The sequence below is a fragment of the Aristolochia californica genome, unplaced genomic scaffold (assembly GCF_029961685.1).
Source record: "Aristolochia californica isolate CCGP_79_NKW_82.1479 unplaced genomic scaffold, dmAriCali1.0.hap1 SCAF_9, whole genome shotgun sequence".
NCBI lineage: Eukaryota > Viridiplantae > Streptophyta > Magnoliopsida > Piperales > Aristolochiaceae > Aristolochia > Aristolochia californica.
Genome location: NW_027182290.1, coordinates 35,501,998 through 35,517,033, shown reverse-complemented (window position 1 = coordinate 35,517,033; position 15,036 = coordinate 35,501,998). Strand labels below are relative to the sequence as shown.

Genomic DNA, 15,036 nt, shown 5'->3' with positions numbered 1-15,036 from the left:
AAAACCTTATCCCATTATAGTTGTGAAGATCTTTGTTACTCGATTTTAATACCCAAGAAAACTCTCGTTTAGTTGTATTTAACGCTCAGCAATTCACGTTTCAATGAATATTTTTTTCGTTCATGTATTAAAATAATGCACTTTTTACTCTTATTTTTTTATGTGGTTATTCTTTGTTTAAGGAGATATCATTCAGTCCTGTTAAGGAAGACGAGCCAGAGTAACTCAAGCGAGTCATGCTAAGCTACCTTAATTAGTTAAATTATTGTCTATTTACTTATTTGTCTATGTGATTTTAACAAGAGTAATGAAAGAATAACTCAAACAGTCAGAAATAAGAATTGCATTAAAATGGCAGGAAAATTCAGGGAAGACCACGAAGCGTCACAATTGGAACTGGGGAGGGAGCTCTTGGATAATTAATTTGGAATACAAAAACTTACATGGAACATCAGATAAGCCCTCCCTCAGGGAAATCGGATTCAGAGATAGCAACGATCTTATCAGCCAGCGATCTTGTAACTAGGGTTGACAAGGTTATCAAAGCCTGAGACAACTTGTATGGACTCTATAACATCTCCAACTTTGAGATCTGCCAGAAAATCCTCGTTCTCTGTCACATATCCAAACACTGCATACCGGCCATCTAGTATATTGGAATTGCTAGGGGTGAGTTCACTTTCTTTCAACAGCCAAAAGACTTGACTGGAAGCTGAATTGTTCTCAAATTCCTGCACTTGTGCCGAAACAAATTATAACTAACAAGCTTCTTAAATATATTAATACTAATTCGAAAAAAATCGGCACCATAATTGAACTTCTTACCTCCCTAGCCATGGCCATTGTTCCAAATGCATTAAATGGAAGTTTAGTTTGAGATTTGTACCGACCCATTTCCTTGAACAAGAAAGAGTTATTGGATTAACTAAAACTATATTATAAGATTAATTCAAACTATATTCAGATAAGCAGTTCTTCACCTTGTCAATAAATGAGCTCATTATGCACAGAAATCCAAATTAAAATAATATGTCTGGGGTGAAAAGCATAGAGAATTTACAGGGTTCAGAATTCACAACTTGCTGATTCTCTTTTTTTAAGGAAAAAAATGCAGAAACGTCACAGGTGCAATATGTTGATGGCAACTGGAAAGTGTCTTTGAAAAGTTTCAATGCCAAAGCAACTCTGACCAGGCTAAACATATAAGCTACATCTAGAAAATACGAGAGGTCCGATGAGCAAAACTCACTTCCAGTGTTTCACCATAGACAGGCGTTTTGTCTCCATCAACCATAATTTCCAATGGTATAGTACGGATCTTTTCTGTACTAGGGTCGATGAAACCCTCTGCAGGTCCCTCAGGATCTCCAGTTTGTACAACAAAGCCATCAGCTGCAGAGAAACAAGAAAAACTTCATTCAACTCTTAACTTTTAGGGGTAAATTCACCAGGGAAAAGAGAACTCCTGATTTATGATGGACAAAGCTCTCATCTTAAGATTGTAATACTGCATAGAGTAACTTACCTCTTTGGATTTCCATGCCATCATAAAAGTGTCTCTCCACCAAATCCACAAAATTTCCAGCAGTTACTGGGGCATTGTAACCATCAACAACTATACGAAATACACAATTTTCAAGGTTGGGGTTCTCCTTAACTTTTACTTTCATATCCACGGTGGCTCTCCCCTTCAAAATAGGCATATTTCTGTATTCTTCTGGCACTTCATATGGGAAACCATCCACCATATCCTCTTCAACACTGCAGAAATCCAATGTCGCAGGAAGATCTCAGCTGCAGTCAATGACAAGGGTATATATGAGATAGGAGCATAGCTTCTTCTAACAGGATCAGTACACAAGCTTTACTTCATCTATTTTTTATCAGTGAATGGAAAACCGATAACTCATTATGCAACTACGATATCAAAGTAGGAGATGAACCCATTAGATAACATTCCATATTTGACAGGTGATACGCCATGAGCAATCAGATTAGCTAATACAATATGCTTTTTCTACCACCAAACACAAATTCAATATATTGGATACAGATTTCAGAAGATCCATATAGTGCCATATAGTGAAAGCGCAAACTTAGGCAAATGTCACTTGAAGTCTAAAAAAATTGGAAAGCAGTGTCTTTTTACATAAAAAGAATATAAATGACAATGCAGATGCAATAACTTCAAGACAACATGGTACAATTTTAAATACAACTCCGACAAGCATGAGATAAAGAACAACTTCACATTTTACTTTTGAAATGCATTATAATTGCTCACCTGCCCACGTATTGAAGCAACTCCTTCTGTTTGGGGGCTACAGCATCCCTGTTCCTTTCTTCCACAATCTTTCGAAGTTCCTCCATCCCCACAGCTAATTTGTCAAGCAATTCCTTCCCTTCTTCTTTCTTTGATTCAGCAACATCCAAAAGAATCAAATCTTTTCCCTGTTTAAGAGCTCGTGATGCCTGCTTCAAATTCTAGCATCCACAAATAGAAGATGTACTTAGAAGTCTCACCATGATGTAACTTGCAAAGAAATGAAGCTCAGTCATTATTTACATTAGCAAATCTTTCTTCATGAGTTTAAGTAAGACTAAAATTTTATAAAAAAGACAAATTGAATTAAGTTAGGTTCAGGCACCGCATAGGACGGACTTCCTGTCCCTAGGATGTACCACATGTGGACGAGAGCAGAGGTGCATTGATAAAAGGGTTATTAGTGTAGAATAAGTGTCCTGGCATCTGGCAGTATATGCAAGAGCCCACCATGGATCACTTGGATGAGTCAATGAATAGTAACTGGTATGATGATAATGAGGAACAGACTGAGTCCATCCGATTTCAAAAGATTCAATATGAGCAGAAAATGAGTGGCAAACATGTAATGCTCGAAGATGACTCTTGATCAAGAATGTCTTTTGTTGAGTTTTCTTACTCTCTCAACTAAGTCCAATGCCTTAACCCCAGCGACCTTTAGGCTCTCAGTAATATCTTCCAGCGGCTTCTGAACCTCCCTGATGGCTTTATTGTTTATAGGTAGTGCATATCTCAATAATGCACCAGGATCTTTAATAGGTGGACCAGAGATCAAAACAGACAGATCAGGAAGTACAGGTCCTGGAGGTGAAGCATTTGCAATCCAATCTAATGAGGGGCTGTTCAGCAACAATCCAATGGCCAATGCTACAGATACAGTATGCTCCTTTATCCGGAACAAGTTTGGTTTCTGCAGATAATAACAACATAACCGACAATAAGTTCTTTCCATCTCCTTGAAATACAAATGAAAATAAAAGTCTCAAATGAAACCTAACAGATGAAAAAAAAAAAAAACGTTAGCATGAAGTTGACATTCAGAAAAAGAAGAGCTTGATGAGTTTAAAATTTAAGTAAATTTCAAGAAATAATCTGGCCGACAAAATTTATACAGACAGACAAATATGTGGCAAACAAGCACACTTTGCAGTGTTGAAGAGCAACGCATCTAAAAGATACCAGGTAACTAAAAGATTGCCCTATTACAACCAGCATGACAATAGACCAAAGTAAACTAAAAGAGAACAACCAAACTCCAAGCTACACAACCAAATACAAAAATGGCAAAAAAAATAGCGCATTACAATTTCTTGGGTAAAATCACACCAATGCAGATGGACGGTCTCTTAAAGCAAAATGTTACGAATATCTCAGACATTTTCTTCGAAAACAAAAGTCCAATGATGCAAATCTCAAGGAGGTTACCCCTTTATGCTCGTCAGGCAACTGAGACAATTTGGACGAGAATGACCGAAATCCGAATTGGCGAATCCAACAAGCCCGTCGATTATTTCCGAAACAGTTCAACTTGGTAGAGATTGAGGGAAGACTCCGCCGAAGCGGTGTGGGATAAGACCAGTGGCAGGAAAGAGTTGCCATTGGAAGCAGCTCCAAAGTCTTGGAGGAACTTTGGGAAGACTGGATTTGCAGATGCAGACACGGGGGGATAAGATTTAGAACGGGTAACATACTATCGGATCAGGCTTGAAAAGCCAAGAAGATAATGAGACCGTTCAGATTGTAGACGAGACATATTAGGGATTTCCAGAGATAATAGATAGCATTTGGCAATGATAAATTGAGCATGACGAAATGAATACGGGTGACAATTGTACCTATTTTTCATTTTCTGTTTATTGAAAATAATCAAAATAAAACAAATAATATTACTAAATTACTTATTTGGATAGTTTTGCTTGATCACTTGTTTACTATTTATTTAAATTGAACAAAATAGGCAAAGGTTATTCTATACCCGATGAATCGATTATACGATTATATATAAGAGTAATTCAGTATTTTTTGTTTGAGTAAGAATGTATGTTTGAGATAAAATACAGTTCAAGTTTTTATAATGGCGGGCCTTTCAATTAACTGTTTAGAAGACGAAGACGAACTTATTACATGCAATGTACTGGAAGGGTGAACTAATTGGGTCATATTTTGTCTATCGTTTGTAAAGTGATTGTTACAGAGCGAAAGGCGAACTTACAAAAACCCTTTCCATCCATGGGAGAAGATTGAAAGCTTTCTTTCTCAACTCCATGAAATTTATAAGTTAATTGAGCCTCCTGAACCCGTGCCGTCATCTGGCGGGTTAATGGAGACCCACAATAGGGAAATGGTGATGGACAGAACTCCAGTCCATACCCATATAATGGTGGGGACTCTGCCTCTCCTCCCTGTAAGCCCTTTGACGAAGGGATAGTAGTGAACCAAAACCCAGAAGCTGAAGAAACCTCCGCCTACCATCTTGCTCCATTGTGGGATGACGCTGTAGATGGTTCTCGCCAATCCGATCACAATGGCGATACTGTTGACGACGATGATGGTCAGCGGCGGTATCATGAGACTGCTCCATTTGACCACGTACAGATCGGCATAGATGTCGTCTTCGTCTTCTCCAGTGGATTTGGAGGTGAGAGTGAAAGATATTTCTATTCCTGCGAAAATCTTGAGCAGACCTTGTAGGACAGCCACGAAATGCGCACTTGTCCCACCAATGACCCAGAACTGCTCGTTTCGCCACCATTCCTCTAACGCGATTCCTGACCATTTCACCTCAAGGACTGAGATGGAGCACAGGCAGAGGGTCAAGACGAGGAGGTAGGAGAGGAACTGGATATTGAGGGATTGGACGATGAATTGGCCGGAGAAGAGGGAGAGCGCCGGGAGGAAACAGTAAGTGACGAGGAAGAAAGAGGTGAAGGGGTAGATGCCGACGTTGAAGTAGGCCATGCGCTGGAGGAACTTTAAGCGTGGGGAGGCCATGATGGCGTTGTTCTTGGAGAAGAAGATCTCGACGGAACCTGTGGCCCATCGAAGCACCTGATGGAGCCGGTCTGTCAAGTTTATGGGAGCTGTCCCCCTGAAGGCGTCACGCTTCGTGATGCAATAGACGGAGCGCCACCCTCTGTTGTGCATTCTATAGCCTGTCACTACGTCCTCCGTCACCGACCCGTAAATCCATCCGATGCGGTCTCCCCACTCTGTGTTGTCCTCGTACCAGCAGGAGATGACGGAGACAGCCTCCGCGACTGTGGGAGCATCTAGCGGCAGGCGAGGTTCCAGCAATGACCCCGGTGGCCGCCCGTTCTTGACGCTTTGGTGGTCCGCCAGTGGCCGCCCTTGGAACTCTGCCACTGCTATGGAATCCGTGAACATCGTCGAGTTTCCAAACTTCTTGGGCAAGCTCAGGTCCGGGTGAATGCCGCCGGTCAAGGGTTGCGTATCGTCATCGACGGTGGACGTGATAGGAGTTGCAGCTTGCTTCTTCTGGCCAAACCAGCCGGAGTACTCGTTGGCTCGAGGAGGGTGGAAGCCATACAAGGCAAATCGGCGAAACATGCAGCCGGTACCTACATAGACAGGGCCTTGAAGGCCATCGAGGGCGCGCATGTTGCCGTCGAAGAAGACGGTGTTGTGGTTAGCATATCGATCAGAGGGATCAATACCTTCAAACCGCTGTGGGAATTGGATGTAACAAATGCGGTCACCGCTTCTATCCATCATGAAGCACATCCCTTCTCGGATAGCCAAGCAGTTGTAGATATAATGATCGCAGTCGAGGTTGAGAATGAATGGGCCGTTGGAGAGGATGGCAGATGCTCTCACCAGGGCGTTCATGGCTCCCGCCTTTTTGTTGTGGTCAAATCCCGATCGTTTCTCCCTTGAAACGTATGCGAACATGGGCAATCGGATGTCGATACCGGTAAAGTCCAAGGTGTTCTCGTCCGGACCGCCATACTCGACCTCGTTGGGTGGCACCTTTATCATCACCTGCAAGATTCCGGCATGATCGCCCTTCTTGTGGTCCGGCGCCGGTTCCAACCATGTCCCCGGCCAATGAGTCCCGTCCGCCATCCAAGTCGCCTTGGTCAATTTCACCTCCTCCCCGGGCGTTGCATTCTTCTTGGCCGTCTTCTCCTCTTTGTCGTTGTGAGCCTTGGCGCGCTTACGAATCGCTTCTGGCAAGCCGTTGATGCGGACCTTGAACTCGTCGTACTCCCTCTTTATCCAACGCCTGTCCTTGACGAAATCCGGCCTTTTCTTCCCCTTGGTTGGGTCCCCTTTTATAGAGAAATAGCTGTCTGGGTTCCTGGGCTCGATGTTGTGCTTGCGACAGAACGGGACCCAAACCTTCGCGAAAGCCGCAGCCTCTGCCATGCCTTCAAACGTAAAGATGGCTGCCCCATCGTCAGAGAGGTAGCAGCTGAGCTTCTCCACAGGGTATTCCGCGCCAAGGATGGACAAGATCGTATTCGCCGTCACCAGAGGAGGCTCCTGTTTCGGTTTTGATTCAACGAACAAATTACCAGAACGCCAAAATGATAATTGATAAAGAAACAAAGGCAAACGATCCTGGAGGTGATAGTGGGGTTGGTTAATTACCTTTTCTGGATCGGCTGTCGAGACAAAGACATCGACACCGGGCAGGTCGGACTTGCCGGTAGGATTGGAAGGAGAGGGTTGCTCGAACTTGTCACGAAGGGCAGCCAGATCGGTGGCGCGATTGATGGGGTTCACCTTGGGGATCTGATCCAAAACCCATGAAAAGGCAAACCAGATTTCGCAAATGACTGACATGAGCCACAACCAGATAGCGTCTCTGTTAGGGTTCGTGATTCGCCATGATAAGTATAACGACAGAAAAATCAGTCGCAACACTATCAACAGCCTGCATGGCAGACGCAAAAAACAGTTAAAACGAAGGATTCAATCGAGGAAGAGGAACGAAAGTTTTTAACATGAAGAGAACAAACACCTGTAGGGGCTGAGGATGGCGGGAGAAACCGGAACCTTCCTGGTCAAAGGCTTCCATGGCTTGTCCATGAAATCAGCCATGCTCACCTCCCCCATCATTCCTTGGTCCTCGTAAGGATCTTCATCCCTCGTCCAAAAGGCGTTCCCGTAGCCATACGTCCCTTTGCTCTCGAAGAGCCATCGATTGTGATCAAAGTCACCAGTCTGAGTTCTCGACAACATCGAGCCATTGGACTTCATCAACGACATTCGCTTGTCCATCTTCGCGTCGGCGCTGCTGTTACCCACTCCCTCGCCTTTCATGCTCTCCCTGCCTGCTCTCTTGGACGACTGTCCACCCGCCATGGGCTGGTTGTCCGGCGTTGGCGGCATCAAGACCGTGTAGTTGATGTCATTGTTGTTGAAGGAATCGCTGCTAAAGTCCATATCATCAACATCGCGGGAAAGGCTCACCACGCGACCACTGGACGTTCGCCGGGCGAACTTCACTGTGGGAGGACGGCCAGGGGCAGGGGTCGGTTTCTTCCCGGGACTATTACCGGATGCCATCTTATGCGTCCTCGGTATTCAAACTTTATCTGAAACCACCAAAGCTTAATCAAGATCTTCTCTTTCTCTTGAATAATTGCTCCCCAGCTGAAGCAAGAAGCTTAACCAGATTACGATTTAGACGTGAAGCTAGATTTATATCGGAAACCTACATCTGATCGAATCCCCATAAGTCAACATAATGAATCATCTTCATTTCCTCGAAGATAGAGAAAATAAGGTGATTTCTCAAACTGCCGCATCAAAGGAGAAGAGAAAGAAAAAGCCGAGGGTTTGTTAAGAGGGGGATTCCGAGCTTAATAGAACGGAGAAGGGTGATCGAGAATGCGCTAAGAGCGGGGTCAGGAGAGAAAATTGTGGGCTGCCCTCCGTCATCGGAGCATAGGGAGAGAGAGAGAGAGAGAGAGTCAGTTATCTTTCTCCTAAAAGGGTATAAGAGAGCTCCGAAGTTCCTATTTTAGGTCTTGGTTAGATTCTTTGGCGCCAAGATTGCAGGAATTCGTAAGATTCTTTGGACTCCAAATATCAAATTGAGAACCGAGCAAAGTCTGCCTGTGTAGTCTCTGACCTCCGATGGGAGAGAAAAAATAAACAGAAAACAAGAACCGTAAAAGACTAAAAGTGACCAAAAATATAAATTACGTATTTGAAAAAAATAAAAAAATATTCATAAAAACTCAGAAAATTACTTATGTCAAAGTTCAAAATAAGTTATTTTTAAAATAAAATTTTAATAAGTAATTAAATATTATATCTTGAATTTGATTTTACAATGAATAGACTTATTTATAAATGAAATTTTACTAAATTACCTATTTAGTAACAAATATTAACAAAAATAACCAACTTTCAAATTTAATATAAAAAATACATAACTTTGACTGGTCAACTACATATGTGTATAGTCCAAGACAACACGTCAGGTTTGCCCACTTATGTGGTGCCACTTCATCATGTACATAAGCACCCGAAGGAAAAACTACACATTAGAATAGTTTTTTCCCCAATTTTCTTTTATTATTGATTTAAGTTATTTTATAATTTAAAATTATTTTAAAAAATAATTTATGGATTTAAAAATCTTACACATTTCATTACCTTCTATTTAATATAATAAAAATATTTTTTAATTAATTGTTTTAAAATATTTTTAATGTAATTAATACGTTACATTATGGATTTAAGATATTATTTATTTTAATAATATATATTTTAAAATAATTTAGTTTTTAAAAATTTTATTGGTACATATTTTAGTACCTTCTTTTTAAAATAACAAAATATAAAATTTGTATATTAATTAATTAAAAATATATTCTTACCTATTTAACACCTTTCATTAATGACCTAAGATATTTTTAAATTAAAAATTATTTTAGTTTGTAAAAAACTTATTTATAGGTACGCTTTTCATTACCTTCTATTTATTATAATAAATATCAAATTTTCATATTAATTATTTAAAAATCATTTTCTCTTGTAATTAACACCTTTCATTATCAATTTAAGATATTTTCTAATTTAAAAATTATATTTTAACTTCCATTTTTTTTTTGTCGATATGTAGACGTGGAGTGCTTATGCAACATGTTAATTACAAGTCGTGCACATGTCTGATGATGTGGCGATGGATGATGTGTCAGGGGACATGGTGTTAAATCTTTTTTTTAGTCATTGATGTGGCATGTTGACCTGGCATGACATAAGCGGTCAAAGATGACATGTCATCTTGGACTGTGCCCATGTGTAGTTGATCGGTCAAAGTTAGGTATTTTTTATATTAAGTTTAGAAGTTGGTTATTTTTATTAATATTTAGTAAAATTCCATTTATAAGATTATTATATATTTTTATCTATTCATATAAAAAAGTAGATATTTTTTCCTCCAGTCTGAATTCTACTACTTATTTATAACTTGCTACCATAGTATGAAATCTAAATTGTAAAACCTTGAGTAGGGGAGGCAAATTTCTTTGTGTCTTTTCTCTCACACACTAAAACGAATTATCAATGAACTACCTAAAATGAATTACCAGTGCCACCTTCCACTGAATCCTGCCTAAGAGGTTGGTAATTGGCGCTACTAACCTCTATGGCATCTTCTTTCTCGGTCGACTCTCTTGCTTTTGACTCGAAAACTTTTGAGCATGATTTGTCATTGCCTTCCAACCGCGAGGAAGCTTCAAATGAAGAGAAGAAGATGATGATGATATAACAACTGGCTTAGTGATGGAAGGCCTCAAACACTCTTGCACTGTTTACTTACAACAGAGGGTGAATGGAAGGATGTGTAACGTGTCCTCAGACGTGGCAACATGGTGGGTTATCGTGGTCTAAAATGTCAATCATGTAACCAAGTGTCACTATCCCGATAACTACTAAGAGTTCACATTTGATAGACTCAGTTTTAGAGATAGGCTAAGAAAGATTGTTGGACCTCTCGGTCTAACAGATATCTTGTCCTCATTCCCGTTCTTCAAATAGATCAATCTTGAAGGAACAATGGAGGTTTGTTCACTTTTTTAGATCAAAAGTTGTTGTTTTCTTGTGATTCATGGCCTTAGATACCGAAACTAGTGGATTGGCTCAAAATAATAACTCCACTTTTGAAACAGTTTTGAAGAGTGAGGATCAAGATCATCTGACCACTTGGATTACTTTTGTAAAACTAGATGGCCCAGATTACCTAGAATGTGCTACTTCTACTAAAAAAATTATTTCTAGGAAATGGAACAAAAAATGTGTTCTTGGCTTGGAAAATCAACCTGACACATTGAGTCCAACGTTTTATAAGTGGGTTTGAGAAAATAGTCAAGCTATGACTTAGATTCTTAACTCTCAATTAGTATAATTTAGAGTCGAGTACCTCATCTTCTATAAGATTAGGTTGGGGAAACAAAACTTTCCCATATTCTTTGAATAGGTATATTGGAACCTTTTGCACTTGTGCCCTGGAACAAAATGTTCATTACAATTAAAATATAAGTCTTTGCTTATCCATTTATCCATTTATCCATTTCTTCTTGGTTGAGTTTTTTGAATGGTTGCCTAAGGCACTTTCCCCGGTTATAATAGTTTTATTGGTAAAAATTAAGGTTGAAGATTGCATGGACTAAAAAGGAGGTCCCTTTGGTCAAGACTGTAGGAGCGACAACTTTTCTTATTGAACTCTAGCATGTTTGATTGCTTCTTTAAGGGTTTTAGGATGAAAAACACTTACCTCAACTGTAATTTCAGGTCAGAGCCCCCCACACCCCCCCCCCCCCCCCCCCCCCAATGAAGCTACCTTCTTGGATGTGTTATGGCTATTGGACTCAGTTTGCTATTCCTTCAAACTCCATTTGGTAGATGATGAAAGATGATTAAATTCTTTCACTTTTTAAGAATTTTACAACATTTAGTGCATGTAATGGAAGAGTAGCATGTATTATGAAATAAAATAAAATAAATACTTAGATTCTATGTGAATGCCATGCAGACGTTAGATACTGGGAGCTTTGGCTGTACATGAAAGGACAAAATTAAGATATTGCATGATCGTGAAATCCAAAGATTTTGGAGAAGTTATAGTCTCCTCTCCTCCCGTATCTACATTGAATGCATGCCTTGAAACCCAGTTAGTCCCAACTACGTCAAAGAAGAGAGCTGCAATGGTGAGAGGCAAAAGCAAAAACCAATGGCCATTCATGTTCACTAGGGTGGCATCAAATGGAGCCAAACTTGAACCTGCATATGTTTGAGTTTAGCTTGATCTGAATACTTCGAACTCAAACTCAGCCTTGAGTAGGGGAGACATCAAACAGAGTTGGTTTACGAATAGCTAGAACTTAGCTCGACTCGATTCGAAAAAACCTAATCTCAAATTCGAACGAGACTCGGTTTCGTTCGAGAGCTCGTGAATCAGCTTGTTTACTTAAATGAAAGTTGGGACTAGGGATTGAAGACGCCGAAAGCCCGAAATATTTCCTCTCCACTCTAGACGGTAGTCGAGAACAAGGTTGTCAGCCTCCCAAGTAGACACTTCATCCTTCCTTACAACAAGGTTTATGTTTCTAGTACAAGAGAGGAGGCGAAATCAACCATGGAGATTCCTGCATGTTGGAAAGGAAATGACCGTGTAAAGATTTTTGGGCCTTTTTATGCTCCAAAGACTTACTGTTTTTTTGCTCAGGTTTCTCTATGCAATCTTGTCTTAATGCATTCTTTTCACTTTAATTCGATCAAATGTGCGTATTTTTTTTCTTTTAGTGAGATTCTTTGCTCCTACTAAAGGTGCGGTGGTCTAATTTGAACCTTATAGCTTTTTGATATGCAATGTTGTTTTTATCTCTTATTTTTCTTAGGTGCGGAAAACTACCACCTATAAGAGTAGACGAAACCACTCTAATACCCACCCCGCCCATTCTCTACGGCCTCTCACGGGATTCGAACGCGGGACGTGGCTTGCCCAGCTCTAATACCATGGCAGCGGCTAACCAATACACCCAAAAGATCGATCTGTTAGGTATGGCAAGCTATTGCCTACAAGAGTGGACGAAACCACTTTGACATCACATTGAAGTGCACACCGTTTTGTTTTTTTGTCCCGTGCTTTGCAAGGCCATTCACTCTGGTTAGTATAATTACAGTATCAGCCTACAAGAAGCCGATTGGCGAGAGGAGGGTCTGGTCAGGTCGGATGTGCAACTGGCTCGTTTGGCGAGAGGAAGAATGACAAACCAAAGTGGTATGAGAATACAGAGCGTCGGATCACTGATGCAGATTAGAGGGACCTTAATTTGAAAGAATTGGCAAGGATTTGGAAGAGAGGGGGGGGGGGGGGGGGGGGGGCGCGACATTATTAGGGCTGATTTTTCATCTTTTTATCATCTTGGTAATTTAAATATTTTTACTACATTAAGTAATTAGTAGTGGAATAATATTTTTTATAAGACAATAATAAGTTTTATACTTTTGTTTTTGTCATAGGTAGAGATTTTGCGCATGCGAACAGGGACTTATTATATTATTTTCTAACACGAAGAGAAAGACCTAGAGTTTATAAATTTATACTACATGTATAGTTTTTATTTGCATGATTGTAAATTGATATTGATATTTCCATAATGTTTTTTGTGTTCAATTATTGAATAAGGTTTATGCATAATATTATGTAGTGTTTGTGAATAATTTTATGTAGAGTGTGTATACAATTTTTTGTAGGGTTCATGTATAGAGGTAATGCCCAATTTTATGTAGAGGTCATGTCTAATTTGATGTAAAATTTATGCATAATTTTATATACATTTTATTTGACATGTATTTTATGTAAAATTTTAAATGTAGGTTGAAGCTTGAACTCGGCTCGAACTCAATTAAAATTATTAGGCTCGAGCTTGATTACAATTTTAGGCTTGAGCTCGATTACAATTTTAGGCTCGAGGATGGGCTTGGCTCGAGCTGGAGTTCGAAATATTTAAATCAAGTCCGGCTCGAACATAGGCAGGTTCGGGCTCGGCTCAATTCGATGCTACCACTAGCCTCGAGCCTAAAATTGGATTTGAGCTCAAACCCAATTTTTTTAACTGAGTTTGAGCTTGAGCTCCAGCCGAGTTCAAGTTCTAACCTACATTTAAAACATAAAACATAAAAAAGAATATTTTGATGAATTTTATACCATTGAACTGCAAGATATCATAGAGGAGTCCAAGACTTTGTAATGGAGCGTACTAATGTATTATAACAAGCTTAATATACCTCAAAAAAAAGCAAACACTTCTATTTATAGTGTTTATTCCTTCGGCAAACAACAACATTAGATGGTTGAACGATCGATCGTTTTTTAGGTTTGAGGTAAGTAAGAGAAATTATCAACCAATTAAAGAAGGAATTAACGAGAGCAAATAGAGTAAATGGTGTTTTTGTAAAGCAAAAATTATGCTAAAGAGTCAGTTAACAACTGAGCTTGGGAAATCTCCGGTTTGCCTTGTAATACTTAAAGAGAACAATTAGAGTAAAAATGTATTTTTTTAAAAAAAATCTATGCTAATGAGTCGGTTAACAACTGAGTTTGGAAAATTTCGAGTTTGACTTGTTATACTTAAAGAGTCTTATTTCAAGTTTGAGTTCGAGCCAAACTCAAGAAAAAACTGAACAGAGCCGAACTTGAATTGTTTGCGAACCGGTTTGGGTTATGCTCCTTAATCTTCACTGCTATCAATATCAACTGTATGCTACAGCAGAACCGACCGACTAAAGGGCTCTCACATAGAGGGAATGAGAAGCCTTCTCAGGAAATAAAATTGGTTTCAGAAGAAATTCCTACAGACGGACTCCGCGTAGCGCTTTGTATTTTGCTATGATAACTGTCCTAGTGTTATCAAAATGACTTCTACACTTTTGGAAAGGTTCCAAAGGGCATGCTGTAGTTTACTTTGAAGTATAAAACTTGCATCATTTTGAGCATAAATTCGTTCAATTTTCCTTCAGTACTGAGTTTCTTCTGTCAAATGAAACCAGACATTTTTGCTTTAAGAGTAGCTTTAGTTTACTACTCTTGCATGTTGCTCTTTGGGTTTTCTGACTGAAGGTCAACCGTTTATTCTGGCAAGCTATGCCGCTCAGTAATGTCAAGCACTGGCAGCATAATTGCTCGTATGAAAAGTCCCCCGTAGTGAAACCGAGATATTACTTTCTACACTTAGAATCAACTACGATAATATTTTGAAACTACAGCTAAACACAATAAAATTTAGTTTCTTTACCCGATAACTCAAAGAAGATGATCTGGCCTCGTGATATGAGAATCATATTCAAACATATTCCCTTTGTGACAATGATTTCTTACTATCCTTTCCAAGGAAGCAAAGTTAAGCAGATATGGTAAATTAAGGGAAGACCTTCCTCAGATAAGAAAAGCAAATCAGATTAGGGAATTTGACCTGCCACAAATATTTGTCTTAACCACACCATGAAATATGGCCTGTATTAGCTACTTAGCTGTCTAAGCAAGAATCTCTCCAATGCTTATACATGATACAGCTGAGAATTTCTTAATTTCAGCGCATTGGACTAAACAAGAGGGCGGTGAATGAGGTAATTAAGAGATGATTACAAAAATGGATCGTGGCTTTGTCTCACAGCATCTGTTTGTGTATAAATAGCTTTGAAACAAAGCTTGTGAGGCACCAAATACCGCAGAA

General features: G+C 39.6%; 2 protein-coding genes across 2 annotated transcripts; both read right to left on the bottom strand.

Annotated features, from left to right (window-relative positions):
* Positions 1-327: 327 nt before the first annotated feature.
* Positions 328-4,024, bottom strand: LOC137941307 (peptidyl-prolyl cis-trans isomerase CYP38, chloroplastic-like). Its single transcript, XM_068786657.1, has 7 exons — positions 3,749-4,024; positions 2,943-3,233; positions 2,285-2,484; positions 1,526-1,761; positions 1,250-1,392; positions 826-897; positions 328-731 (listed from the first exon to the last, which is right to left on the bottom strand). Exons 1-7 carry the CDS (start codon positions 4,010-4,012, stop codon positions 504-506), a joined length of 1,434 nt encoding a protein of 477 aa, XP_068642758.1. The 5' UTR covers positions 4,013-4,024; the 3' UTR covers positions 328-503.
* Positions 4,025-4,594: 570 nt separating this feature from the next.
* On the bottom strand, positions 4,595-7,855 carry LOC137940883 (cellulose synthase-like protein D1). The gene is made up of 3 exons (XM_068786001.1): positions 7,308-7,855; positions 6,935-7,220; positions 4,595-6,826 (listed from the first exon to the last, which is right to left on the bottom strand). Exons 1-3 carry the CDS (start codon positions 7,853-7,855, stop codon positions 4,595-4,597), a joined length of 3,066 nt encoding a protein of 1,021 aa, XP_068642102.1.
* Positions 7,856-15,036: the final 7,181 nt, after the last annotated feature.